This window comes from Diadema antillarum, unplaced genomic scaffold, assembly GCF_040938485.1.
Source record: "Diadema antillarum isolate AM-2024a unplaced genomic scaffold, OU_Dant_1.0 seq00001090_RagTag, whole genome shotgun sequence".
Lineage (NCBI taxonomy): Eukaryota > Metazoa > Echinodermata > Echinoidea > Diadematoida > Diadematidae > Diadema > Diadema antillarum.
In genome coordinates, this window is record NW_027271909.1 from 111065 (window position 1) to 126191 (window position 15127).

Sequence of the window (15127 nt, forward strand, 5' to 3'; positions counted from 1 at the left end):
GAAACCAACCCATGTTAAATTAAAATCATTAACATTTAAGTCTGAACGTGTTGAAGGCGCAAGCTAGAATAGCTGACAAGCCCCACGCCCTCGAATATCGCTACCAAACCCACTATACTCAAGACGCATCATTTCTGAATAATTATTACATGGAAATTCCCACATCGCCTCATATTCGCATAATGCATACATCAGAATTCTCATTAATGATTCCAGACAATTTTTGCCGGCTATACGGTGTACCGCAGGCAAATAATATTACTAGTACTTTATTTCGCCTCCCTGCCGATACTGCTGGACTGTAACTTTTTGACCAGCTATCCTTTATAGGCAAGGATAGTTTATCTCCGTCTGTCTGCCTTCTCTGTCTGTCTGTTTGTCTGTCTGTCTATCTGTCCGTCAGTCTTCCTATCGTCATATCTTAACATCTCGTGACTCATAAATTGTCGTTATAGAGCACAGGTGAGTTGTGCATCATTCTCCGTGAATTCATGTGTTGAATATCACACTTCATTGGCAGTAACAAGTCAATGTTCCCTTATCACGCATCGTGCACTTTGAACGCATAATCATCTCAATGAATATCCACCTATACTTATTGCTTATCCCACATTATAGTCACCAGATATTCAATAGGAAAAACCCATCACTGCCCATGGACCCATCGTCACATGCGTCAAATAGCAAAACAGGGAACAACTTACTTGCATTTTTTTTTTTATTTCACTAAACTCATCCATCCTCATGTTTATGCGTAATTTTTATCACTGAGATTTTAAAGTTGCTATGCATCTACATGTGCAAATTGACAATGAAGAAGCAAATGAGCATATGAGTGCCCTGAAAAAGGCATGCTATCAGTGCATCGCTGCCCAACTTGCATAGCAAAGAACGAGAAACCCACGAGAGTATAGGGAGGCGAATGGCTTTCCGCAAACGCTACTCTGTTACGCACTCCGTAGATCTTAAAGCTGCGAGAAAGTACGCAAAAAAAAGCAAAGCAAAAACATAAGAACAAAAAAGAAAGGGGAGGGGAGAGAAAACCCCATTCAAACAACAACAACAACAAAAGAAAAACAACCAAACAGAAATCAGCCGGAACCGCTCATGAAAAAAAAAAAAATAGAAAAGAATGCCCATTTGGTTAATGTCGCAGTCGTGTTTTTGACGATGTTTTGATTACGTGCACTGTGTACAAAAGCCCGTGATAAGCTTGCCGAAAGTAGACGGGCTGCAAATTTGTGTTGAAAACGTAATCGATTGATAATTATATTGCAACGCAAATAATTTCATGCAGCAGCCTGTTGAGTTTCATAAGTAACGAAGAACTAATTGTCGTGACGGTGGTTGAGATAGGCAAAGAGTCTAGGAGAAATTTGCCCAGTAAGCCCAGTATCGCCAGAGTGAGCCGCCCGCAAAGAAAACAAAATCGATTCGGAACGCAATGCATGAATGGAGGGTTTACTGAGATATGATATTGTTCACAAAACGGAGTCTAACTGTTTGGTCTGAGGTTTTTTAATTCGCGTTTGCTCGCTGAAGGACACTCATTCGAACGAAGATTTGCGGATTCATAGAGACTACAGAAACTGTCTTTCTATTTAAAAACTTCAAACATGTCTGAACCTGCGGTGCCAACTTTCTCTCTCAGCACTGCCGCATCTCAGGCGAGAGGCGTCGCTGGCAACAACTCGACGGCCGCTCGTTCGGGCCATTTTGCAGCCCTGATACTGGCAAGAGGAGGCAGTAAGGGGATTAAGCTGAAGAACTTCCGGTCCATTGCGGGTCAGCCGCTCGTGACGTGGGCCCTTAGGGCCGCCATCGACTCTGAAGGTACTCCTCAATTCTTCTATCATGTTAATCATTAACTCCGTCAGGTGCATGTCTACAGACAGCTATTAAAATTTATTTAATGTACTACATACCAAGCATATCATTAGCCATCCATCAGTTTTTTTTTTAAACGAACACATTAGTTCTTGATCTATATATATTTTGCAAAGACGTTGTTACCGTAAGACGCAAGCTTAATCCTTCCCATTATACAGGATCAGAGAGACAATGCCTTAGCAAATTTAATGCATCATTGTGGTATACTGTCGGCTATATTGAAATAGATGGAATATTATAATTAATATGACACGGGTAACGTCGCACTATCAATTGTGACGCGTGTGTAAATACTGCCGAAACGGTGCAATTTCAGTGGAAAACGTAAGAAAAAAAGAATACATGAAATATAATAGCAACATACGTTATGAGGAATCAAATAATTTTGTGGGTAGTATAGGAACAAACTGTATATATACCCTTCCACAGGAACTAGCATAGATGTTTAGTCATGAGAAAGACTTGCGTTCTTGTGTCCTCTATCTTTCTGCTCAGTCAAGAATTATCTGAGCTATGTCGAATGAAGCATCACAACAATCGCTGTAAATCATATTACCGACAAGAAAGGGAAAAGGGAGAAAATCCTTTGAATCGTTCTTTGGACCATTTATTATGACCCGTATAGGGCCTATGTCTGATGCTATATTTTGTCATAATTGAGTATATTACAACATGAAATGTCTTGACAGTAGCCATATGAGCTTCGTTAATTGTTCGTCAATTAAAAAAAAGAGAGGGAAAAAAGGTTCGTTATTCAAAAGGTCGTTATTCTGAAATGAAATGAAGAATGTTACTCCGAAAACGTAATAAGGCTCGTTATACATGGTTCTTTAAGCCAAACGTTTGCTGTTCCAAAGGTTCGTAAAATCACTCAAAAGTTTCGTTAACCCGAAAATGAAATAAATTATTTTGAATAAACGATTAAAAAGAAGAAAATGCTGGGATATCATGCATTGGAAAATGAATGAAAATTACTGGTGCACACACACACACACAAACACACCACACACACTCACACAAACATGTAGATAGCCTGAAATATGCATGTTTATGTTTAAAGTGGTGAAACAGTAAATTTTTTGAATGTCTGGTGTTATATAAATTTATATTCCCCCAATTTTAGAATATTGTGTACCAGTTTTTAATGGTGGACTTACTTTAAAACAACTACTGCAGTATAAGTTTGGAAAGAATACAGAACAGAAAGTGTAGAATTATTCTTGGTAAAAATTATCTGGATAATGAAAATACTCATTTTCAATGTGAATTAGGACAATTAGAAATTAGAGGGAAAATGTATTGAATTTGCCAAATCTTTCTTCAAGGCATGTGCCTAAAATATACACAATTTAAAAGCAAAACAGGCCGTTGTAGAAAACTGCAATTCCATATTCTATTAATCCACTCAATTCTCAGCAATTTGTGTGTAACTTTTTCTTTTGAAATTATGCACATTTACACTATTACTGTTCTAGTCTCCATTCAGTTCAAATTCAGTCCATTTTGAATTTCCTGATTTTGTGATATATATATATATATATATATATATATATATATATATATATATATACCATACTTGGTACACATGTACATGATGCCAATACAAGTCAATTCTGATATGGAAGCCACTCTAATTCTCCCTTTGGCGGCCATGGCAGGCATTTTTCAAAATGGCCGCCATGTGATATAGCAATGCTGTGTATTTTGGAAACTTTAAGTCCGATTGTCGTGATTCTTGCACCAAAGTATAGGTTTTGAGGGTCAAGGATTCCAATAAAATAATTTTTGAGAGGATAAAACCATGGTAACCTACTTATTGGCGGCCTTTCTGAAAAAAAATATGGCCATCATGCTAGATATAACGTATCCTTAAAATGTTTAGACAAAGAGTCATGGCTCTGGTACCAACTTATATGTTTTTAGGGTCAAGGATTCCGATAAATTCAGCTGTAAGTGAATATGAATCGTTTCATCCTACGTTTTGGCTGCCATTATAATAAATATGGCTGCCATACAACAGATAATGAATATTATATATCTTCGAACTCAAAAGATATATAATAACGATTCAATTGTAAAAGTATAGTTCTGGGGTGAAGGTTTTCAATGCAATGATGTTTTAGCAAAGTGAATAGGTTCATGACATCCTTTGTTTTGACGGCCGTTTAATAAATATGGCCTCCCTCATAGCGTACGAGTGTTATGAAAGCGGGATGCCCATTGTGGATTGATTCTGGTGTAAACGTTCGTTTTAGAGGTCAACAATCACTTGTTCACTCATTACTCAACTTCTTTTATAGGATTTCTGTGTGTACAGTGTATGTGAAAAACATGATCTTCACAATTTCATGTTTGAAGTACATATTAATCAAGATTATACATTTTCTATACAATCTCGCTTTCTCTGGTCCCTGGACCATGGAATGAAAATCATAGTTTCCAACCAACATAGTACATCTGTTTTCTTTGGAAACATGACACTAAGTGTGAGAAAACTTCTAGAATTTCTTGGGTCACTTACATCAAATGTAAACACACTATATGTATGTCTATAAAATCCATGATTGACCAGGCTGTTCTGATACTTACAACTACACTGAATCTTATACATCAAACGATAAAGTAAATAATACATCTTTATAGGTTCACATCTAATTGTCATTTACAGCGTAGTGGGTAAAGAATCGGCCTCATGAAAGAAATTAGATCTTCTGCCAAAGTTTTGTATCCTATACCAACATCATTTCTTTTAGACAAAGCTGGACACGATAGGTTTTTGTGTCATCATCTTGACATTTATGATGCACTTGGCCCAATCTGTTTCTTTCCTGGGAGCTGGTTTATCGGTTGAAATGAGCTTTACTTTTGAAGCCATGTTATCCTACAAATAAATCCAATTACCAATTACTTAAAAAGATAACATTTTATGTAAATGTGTTTAACAGAGGTAAAGCAAAAAAAAAACTTATGTGTATATTTTTTTCTAGAAATTTGACTAACATTTTCTTTTTAAATGGATTTGTGGTTGTGAATTTTACCTTTTGATGTACTATACAATAATTTGTAAAGAACAAGAACAAGGAAAAATCAAATAATCTGTTTCCGTGTGTAGTTCTACTCATAATACATTACTTGTTGTGGTTGATCTATGCATTAATTTTTATTAATGATTTTAGCCTCTTGAACTGAATTTCACCCTACCCTAACCCCAAAGAAATTATACAAATATGTATTTGATGCATTTGCCATTCTCTTATGGAATAAGGATTAAGGTTTCATAATTCAAAAGTAACTTCTACAGGTAAATGGACAGTGGGCAGTTCAACACAATTCTATAACGTAACAGCGCCCATCCAAAATATAAACTACAAGAAAAATTATGCTAATTTATGAATTTAAGGAAAACTCAAAGAAATAAAAAATTTTAGGTTCATAATTATTGGAAGATAAAACTGCAGAATAAAATATCCAGTAAATCGATCTTACTTACCGGCACCAGTAGAAATACTGAAGACGTTCTCTAAAGCGCACCTACATCTATATATGCAGTCACGTTCATCACCCCTCAAGGGCGTAGCGAGGGGGGTGTTTTGGGTGTTCAAACACCCCCCTTTGCCAAAATGGGGGTGTTTGAGGTGTTCAAACACCTCCCTTGGGCAAAAGGGAGGTGTTTGAGCTGTTCAACACCCCTCTTCAACAATGTTTAGATGTTAAAAAATGAAACAAAAGCTGTCTTTACCGCCTTTATTTCCGTTTTGAATTCCGCCTTTCCTTTCTTTTGTGTTCATTTTCTTTCTCTCTCTCTCTCTCTTCCCTGCTTTGCTTTCTGGCCGAATCGCGAAGATACATTGCGCATAATGTTCACCGTTTACCGGTATTACACCGTACGCGGTACCGTAAATTGTGTATGATGCATTCATGTGTGTGCAATGCATGCTATACCGATTCTGTGACGCGCTTTGTGTATTATCGAAGCATCGACGTTTCTACTTCTTCTCTTCTTTCTTTTCCTCACCTTTTTGTCTTTTTTACTCCTTTTTTTCTTCATGTTTTTTCTTTTCCTTTTTTTTTTTTTTGCGTTTTGGGGGCGACCACACCCATCGTCCCCCTGGCTACACGGGTGTGGTCTGGGTCAGGTTCTCCCATTTGTTTATACACAAAATGCGTCGGTTACTTATCCAATGCTGTTTTGCGCCCTTTTCCATATGCATGGCAGGCGTTACACCAAAAACGGCGATCTATCCGGTCTTCCCCTCTCCATTATCTTTTGTAAAAGTAATTCATGAAATTGGGGTCTTAAGTCTTAACTATACTGATGCTTCATACATTTATTACTAGTAGTAACATTGGTTATACGAGCACAATTTCGCCTGCGGAGGGGAGGGGAGCTGAACCTTTCGGCTTTTTGCCAAAATTATCAACTTCCTTATTTTCCCAAAATAAAGTGAGAAAAAACGCTACACAATGCAGTGCCTCAAATTTCGATTTTTTTGTTCTTAATAATTGAAGTTAATTTAAGCTAATTTGTGTGTGTGTGTGGGGGGGGGGGATCCAGACTATTAACACTAATATAAAAACAAAAGCCTTTAGCTGCCACTTCCATTTCCGGAAAGTGAATAATTTTTATTCCTCCAAAGTTAAACTACTAGTACTCTGTCTCATGATTTGACCACAAATTTTGAAGATAAAGATATGCAATTATTTGAATGAGTTTTGATAATATAATTATTAGACCCATTCATATCCGGGTTTTTTCTTTTCTTCTTTTTTTTTTTTTAGCGGAGGCGCACAAAACTAAAAGTTCCTAATTTTTCCACGATCGACACTCCTAATAGCCCTGTCATGACGTGCCAGTATCAGCAGACCTAAGTTTAGTTCTGTTCTGTAGTGTCTGATGTGGGAATATTTTATTCGCAAACGCAGTGCATCTGTGCAAGGACGAAAATGGGAAGTTGTTGCAATGAAAGATTTTTTGTAATGATTCAACTAGGTATCGACTAAGATTTTACACTTAATGTCTAAAATCATTTAATATCAAATTATTTGCATTTAATGCCCCTTTATGAACACCTCCAATATTACTGGGGGATGCATGTATGTTCTTGAGGGACGCACATTGCACCGTGCATTGCCCCCCCCCCCCACACACACACCATGGGCGTAAATCCCGGGGGAGGGGGGATGGGGGGATATATCCCCCCCCCCCCCGAAATGGAGGAGGGGGGATGGCCTGTACAATCACCCCCCCCCCCCCCCCTGAAATTTGAGGGAAAAATGGAGGAAGCAGAAATGTGATTGCATCAATTTTGGCATATTGCATGACGTTCGTACGCCCGCCTCCAGATAGGTAATAGAGCTGAATAGTCTTGTAGGATAATGTATACATAATTTTCTCAAGCGCTCGCTCGCTTCGCTCGCTCGCAAAGACAGTAATATCGACATAAGGTATGACCCAGACGTTGACAACGTCAAATAGTATAGGCCTATACATTGTAAACATGTAAATCCAAAATTTCACCAAAAGTGTGCACCAGATCGCTTAATTTCAGGTCTGAAAATGCAAAATCTTCCTCGTCTGAGAGGGGGGTATCCCTCTCCCACACCCTCCCCCCATTCGGTCGCTCCGCTCCCTCGCACAGATATTCCAACTCCAAGTCCCTCCCCCACCCACCATCATTACAGAACGATGCCTCTGGGATGATTGCTTTATTGACTTAAATCAGGAAAACAGAAAAATACAATACCTACAGGAAGATAATACCGGTACGTTATTACACACAAAGAAATGGAGATCCATATTACCATTTCATTGAATATATTTGGGCATTATTCAGGGCTATGCTACGTTTTTAAAAGGGGGGGGGGGGGGGGGGTCAAAATCACCTGTCAGTCAAGAAGAAAGAAAATCAAAAGATAAGAGAAACAGCAACAAAAATCCTTCCTTCTTTCAAGGTCTGATTTTCCGCCAAAAGTCGGCTGACAAGCAAAAGAAAAAAACAAACAAAAACAAAAAGTCTTCATGTTTTTGCTGCCACTTCCCTCATACTTTATATTTCATGCAAAACAGTGGTACATTCGATCCCTGTTAAGTGTGTGTGTGTGGGGGAGGGGGGCGCCAAGCTTCCCCCCCCCCGCATCTGCTCGTTAAAAACGAATAAAAAACTTGATTATACTAAAATGGTAATTCAAGGGTTACTAAACTGCTTTTGAAATCGACATGAAAGGAGGATCAAGAAATAAGATATTTTGCTATGATTTCTTTTAACCATAATTAAAGAGGTATATAACGTGAAACATTGTGCAAAAAGTCCTGAGCCGACAAAATAACCACGATTCCGCATGATTCCTGGTTGGCATTCTGAATATAAGCAGGATGTGCACAGTGTACTCAGAACATCCGAACGGCAAAAAGAGTCGCTGTAACGTTGCGCAATGTAATGTAGAATGTACACCTTTGTACCTTACGCTTCGTATATATCAAAGCTAGATCATTAATGATTTTGCAGTGTTGCTTTACATACTAGTCTATATCAAAATGCCTTGCATTGCCAATAATAAGACTTGACCTGGGCTATTTCCTAACTTTTTCATGTATATAAAACACACACACACACAAACACAAACAATAATATTAGAGGATGTTCTAAAGTGCAGATTTTGGATATCCTTCCCCCATTTGGTCACTTCGACGTCCCCTCGCTCGTCATACCTCCCCAAATCATGAACATAAACCGACACCATTGACTACCAGTGGCGGATCCGCCCCCCTCTCAATTTCCAAAGCGTAAAAATATAGCTACAAAAGGCAGTTTTTGGACTGCAAAATTTTAAAATTTTCAAGCTCACTCGGTCCGCTCGCTCACATTTTTAGTTGTTATGCTATTCTCCTGATGTCACTGCCAGTTATTGACAGCAGTTGCGCCCGTTGCACCCCCCTTAATTTCCAAAGCCAAAAAAGTATAGCTACAAACGGCAGTTTTGGGACTGTAAAATATCAAAATTTTCAAGCTCACTGGCATTTAATCGCTATGCCATTCTGCTGATGTTGGTACCAGTAATTGCCAGCAGTTGCGCTCGGTGACCCCCCCCCCCTCCCCTTAATTTCCAAAGTGAAAAAATACAGCTACACAAACGGCAGTTTTGGGACTGTAAAATGTCAAAATTTGCAGGCTCACTCGCTGCGCTCGCTCGCATATTATAATCTTTATGTTATTCTCCTAATGTTGCTGCAAGTAATTGCCAGCAGTTGCACCCGGTGCCCCCCCCCTTAATTTCCAAAGCGAAAAAATATAGCTACAACCGGCAGTTTTGGGACTGTAAAATGCAAAAATTTTCAAGTTCGCTCGCTTCGCTCGCTCGCATAATAATCGTTATGTCATTCTCCTGATGTCGCTGCCAGTAATTGTCAGCAGTTGTGTCCGGTGCGCCCCTAATTTCCAGAGCGAAAAAATATAGCTACACAAACGGCAGTTTGGGGACTGTAAAATGTCAAAATTTTCATGCTCGCTCGCTCCGCTCGCTCGCATTAATCGTGATGCCATTCTCCCGATGTTGCTGCCAGTAATAATTGTCAGCAGTTGCGCCCGTTGCGCCCCCTTAATTTCCAAAGCGAAAAAATATAGCTACAACCGCCAGTTTGGGGACTGTAAAATGTTAAAATTTTCAAGCTCACTCGCTTCGCTCGCTCGCATATAATCGTTATGTCATTCTCCTGATGTCGTTGCCAGTAATTGCCAGCAGTTGCGTCCGGTGCGCCCACTTAATTTCCAAAGCGAAAAAATATAGCTACAAACGGCAGTTTGGGGACTGTAAAATGTCAAAATTTTCAAGCTAGCTCGCTCCGCTCTCTCGCATTCATTTCAATTGTTATGCAATTCTCCTGATGTTACTGCCAGTAATTTGTCGTTTCACACCCGACGTCCGTCATTCCATAATCCATAAGGAAAAACATGACTGCGCAGTGGAATGTATCACATTCCGTTATGTATTGCAGTCCCCATTACAGTTTCCAGACTGACAGCACACGCACCTACGCGCACACACACATACACACGCACAAGCATGCATACACACCCTAAAAATTACTTTTCCACGAGGTGCCCCCCCCCCCCCTGTCTTGACCAACCCGCCACGGTACGTCACTGGCTGCACCCGTCCGGTTATGGGCTTGTAATCGTGGTGATGGTGACTATCGCCGATCATCCCGCCTCCCCCCCCCCCCCCCCACTCCTCAGCACGGATTTACGCCGTTGACACACACACACACACACACACACACACACTTGTTCAACGTCCGTTGGCAAAAGCATACGGATTTGGGAGCCCACAGACACGACGTAGCAATTTTAGGCTACTGCATGAGAAACTTCTGCTGCGTCCGGGCTGTGTTTGGGCCACGGATTCACTCCCCGTATGATGCGCGTGCTCTCTACAGCCAACGAGCGCACAACGAATTGACACCGTGCGTCTTTTACGAAAAAATATAAAAGACGCCCGGTGTCAGTGAGTTGACCGTAGAGAGCACGCGCCTCACGCAGCTCGATCAATCGAAGCGAAAGATCCTCATGCACTAAAAGTGCCAAGACGTGTCTGCGTGTTCCAAAATCCGTACGGAATCGGTACTCCCCACGTACGGATCTCAAATTTTGCCAACTTTTTTGCACGTAAACAGCGTGCGGGCCACGTACTTACACCTTGCGCAACCGTACGGCCGACGTGCGTTGACGTACTCCCTTCCGGCGGTTGCCACTCCCTCCGTTTTCAGAAAAAACGTGGCGGACGTGGCCTCCGCAAGAAAGGTACGGGCAAAAAAAAAAACACGCATTGTGGGTTACCTGGGCAAGCTGTTGCCTTATTGTATTATTCTGCTATGTCTGAATTAATTTGGCTCTTTTTAAATTAATGATCCTTGCGTGGAGTTATTAATTTGAATAAAATATGCAGTACTCGCTGCTATTAACTTTAAGGGATTCGGACCAACACTGACTATCGGGCGAAAGCTCGGTAGTCTAGTGGATATGACGCCTGTCTAGTAATCAGGAGGTCGTTTGTTCGATTCCCATCCGAGTATGTAAAGCCCATGATGGTTTTTTTTTTTTTTTTTTTTTTTTTTTTTTAATATCATGGCTTACTCAAAACACACTGAGTAATCGGTGTTTATACATGTTGAGAAGGGCGATTTGTCAATCAGTTGCATTCAACCACTCCAACCATGTTTAACCCAGTGACTTCCTGGGATACTACATTAAATCTATAAGTTAAAGCAAAATTCAATGTAACTCGTAAGAAAAAGAATCAAGATAAATTTCCTTCATAACAACAGGGCTCTGACACTGTATAATAGAGGGGTGGGTTTGCCGCCTTCGACGGCCCTACTAGTTCACATTGCCCATGAGTCGCATTGGCATAACTACGAGAAGGGGCATGGGGGGCACATGTCCCCTCAAATTGGCTGGTCAAAAAACCCAACAAAACATTTACGAAAGTAGGAAAGGAAAAGAAAAGGAAAGAGAAAGGAAAGAAGAGCAAACAAAAAGAAAGTGGAAGAGAAATACCCGGAAGCGTTCGCTACCTTCGCTCACACGCATTTTAAGTATCTTAAGCAATGCAGGTTATATTGATAGTTACTATTCTTATAAAAGGGAATTGGTTTGTATCTTGTGTCTCTATCTAATGTCATATTATTCTTTTACTTATAAAGAATTTTAGTATATAATATAACTGCATATAATCGGGCGGAGGTTGACCTAAAATAGATGAATTTCATCTGTGGATAATGGCCTGTGACCAATAGCCTAGTCCTATCATACCCACTATATGAGAACGGAAGATGCCGATAAAATATACACCATCATGAGAATGGAGAAACAATACACTAGAACCTAGGGGGGGGGGGGGGCGTTTCATGAAGGAACTTGTCGGATAAAATGTCCGACAAGTCAGTTATACCCGACAAGTTCAGAGAAATCAGCCAATCAGACTTAAGAATTTCTCAAAACTTGTCGGATATAATTGACTTGTCGGATATTTTATCGGACAAGTTCCTTCATGAAATGCCCCCCTGTTCTCAGTATACAAAATTCCAATTTTTCATCGCTCGTAAAATCTAGGAACAAGATGGTTTCCATCAGTAGCGTGATCTGCCATGCCTGAATATCATAATACTTGGGTAACTATATTCGAATGCGGCATGAAGATGTACTTAATAAAAATCAATTATTGTATTTTGATGACGAATCTACGTTTTAAAGAAAATAAAGTTTCTTCTCGGTCGCTCGCTCGCAGAATGGTTACGGACGGCAAGCGAAGTGCCCAAACAGTCATATTCGGCTGATAGCTTGCGGCTGATAGCTTAGGTGATGGAATTATCTTATAGGCTTATAGTGAATTTTGGTGACGAAATCACACTTCTATACCGTGAAAAAAGAGAAGTTAAGTTAATGAAATTTCAGATGAGATCACTACGAACACGATACAATAATAATAACGATAATGATTGATAATAATAATAATAATTGTACTAAAATGATTATGATGATAATGATAATGATAATAATAATAATGATAATAATAATACTAAACAGAATGACAGAAATAGTTAAGATAGATATGAAATAATTAAATCTGACATTTCCTTTTCCTTGTTTCCTGTTAATGTCACTTTCATATATTTGCATGTTTTATTTTTATGTCTACATGTCTCTGTATCTTCTGAATATGTAATTTCCATTGAGTTACATGTAAAGAGAACAAATTCCCATATGGACAATAAACGATGAGTTGATTGAATTCACATTATTATCATAATTGTTATTGTCATTATTATTATCGTTATTATTATCATTTTCCATGTTTATCGGCAAAACTCCTTGGAGCTTCTTCCCGCTTCCCACCCCCTCTCTCCACCATACTTCCAAAGCGTTCCCGCTTCTCCTGTCAATCAATTATTTTCAGTTAAAATAAAGAATAGATCTAATCTTGAACACCCCCTCTAAAAAATCCTGGCTACGCCTATGTCACCCCTCATCAATGAATGATAAGGAACAATAATTGTTTTGGATTGCCAGAGCTCATTCGATTCCTTCATATGATTCCTCATAATTTTGTGTAACGGTTTTGACAAGGTCATACAATGAAATAATGAAGAAGAACTGAACACAAACTTTAGAAATCAGTGGGTCTTATAGGACTGCAATAATCATGTCTTTGTGGCTGGAAACTATGGCAGTACACTAATTGTACTCTCCTGTCATGCCTGTCTATGCATCCAAAATGGGGGGGGGGGGGGGGGTGGGAGTCTTCTATTCCATTCTTACCATTTATTCTACCTTTGATATTCAACACGATTATCTATAGTATTCCAGGTATGCAACAATTGTGCTTATGTAATGTTCAATACCTACTTGAATAGTGTATGTGATAAAGGTATGGTCAATCAACAACAAGCAATAAACAATAAAGAACTAAACGCACAGGGTGGCCCCTCAGAAAACGGAAACGAATATTCTTTTTTTTTTTTTTCAAAACCAAAACTAAATTGTCCAATTTGGTTGAGTACTTTTCTTTCTAGACATGTTTTTGTTGATCATTAATTTCTTACTTTATTTTATCAAAGCTCAGCAACGGAGACTGGCCAACAATTAAAGGTCAATTTTCGACAATAATCCTATTCAAGCATTCCACATTGTGATTTGCGGCCTCAATTCTTTGTTAGTCTCCCAAGGCAGTGGCTTTTGTTCGATGCTGAAATTTGTTGAATTGAGCTAGAAAATTTATTCTTGACCCGTCTTTACAAAAAAATCTGTAAAATTAAACTAATGAACCAAATCGGATTATTCTGGTGTCATTCTTCTTCTAGATAAATTCTCTATAACTCTCTGTCATTCATTTTGGCATCAAAGTATGGCAAATGTGTAAATATTTGTGAAAACTCACGTTTCCGTCAATTCTAGGCCACACTGTATATAATGTTTGTGTGTGTGTGTATACTTATGAAGTGCGGCAGTTATAGTTATCAAAATGGACATGAAAACGAAACGTGTTAGTTCTATTCATCAACAGATGCCTGTTTAAAATCATTGACCCCAATTAGTTTCAAAGACGTACAGTATATATATTGCGGCGGCCCTGTTTTAAAATGGCAGCCAAAACATAGGATGTGATGGTTGTATACACGAAAAGATGTATCCATTTAAATAATGGAACCCCAAAAACATATTTTTGTACCAGAATCATGAAGATGCATCCATTCGTTTTAAAGATATATGAATAGAATGTAGAGCGGCAGCCATGTTTTTTTTCTTTCAAAATGGCCCCTAATAAGTAGGTTGCCATGGTTTTATCTTCTCAAATATTATTTCATTGGAATCCTTGACCCTCAAAACCTATACTTTGGTGCAAGAATCACGACAATCGGACTTATAGTTTCCAAAATACACAGCATTGCTATATCACATGTACCAAGTATGGTGCTTTTACCATAATGTGCATGATTCACCCTATGTTCTCTATAATAAAGTTATCCGCTGGACTATTAGCGGCTTTATGCTTGATGCACCAACAAAGGTATAATAAATTTGTCGCAGGGTGATAGTCCAGAAACAGAAGAATAGGGGATTCTCGTTTATAAACCAAGGAGGTATAGTGAATAATTTATTGGAAATACACTGGCCATGGGGCTATACTTTGTGCATTTGACGTTTTGGACGTGAATTCCCCTTTCAATAGTGAACACCTGACTTTGTGATATTCCGATTATCCAGGTCAAAATAGTTGCTGTAAGTGTGTGTGTGTGTGTGTGTGTGTGTGTGCTTATGTGTGTGTTTGTATATATATATATATATATATATATATATATATATATATGAGTTAATGTACCTGGCCACTTGTATACTTTTGCAGTTTTCGATAGCGTATGGGTGTCTACGGATCATGCAGACATCGCTCGGGTTTCGGAAGAATGCGGTGCGAGCGTGTTCCACCGCGGGTCGTGGTCCGCGCGCGATCACGCCTCGTCCTCCGAGGCTATCAAGGAGTTTTTCGACGCTCACCCAGGTATGCCTAAGGGCCAAAAAGAGAAGGAAGAAAGAAAGAAAGAAAAAACTAAACATGGTGCTTGGCTTAGAAGTTCTTCTCATTTATTCCCACCCTTTCAGTAAAAAAAAAGTTCATCAAATAAAAAAACCCACAACAATAATAACGGGTGGATGTAAGTCTACCTTGACTTCGTTATTTTTTG

General features: G+C 39.1%; 1 protein-coding gene across 1 annotated transcript in view; it reads left to right on the forward strand.

Annotated features, from left to right (window-relative positions):
* Positions 1-1443: 1443 nt before the first annotated feature.
* LOC139743514 (N-acylneuraminate cytidylyltransferase-like) overlaps positions 1444-15127 on the forward strand; it is a 46567-nt gene continuing 32883 nt past the window's right edge. Inside the window, exons 1-2 of the mRNA XM_071653993.1 lie at positions 1444-1833; positions 14791-14943. Of these exons, the coding sequence (XP_071510094.1) occupies positions 1617-1833; positions 14791-14943 (370 nt within the window). The 5' untranslated portion in view covers positions 1444-1616. The remainder of the gene's footprint in view (positions 1834-14790; positions 14944-15127) is intronic.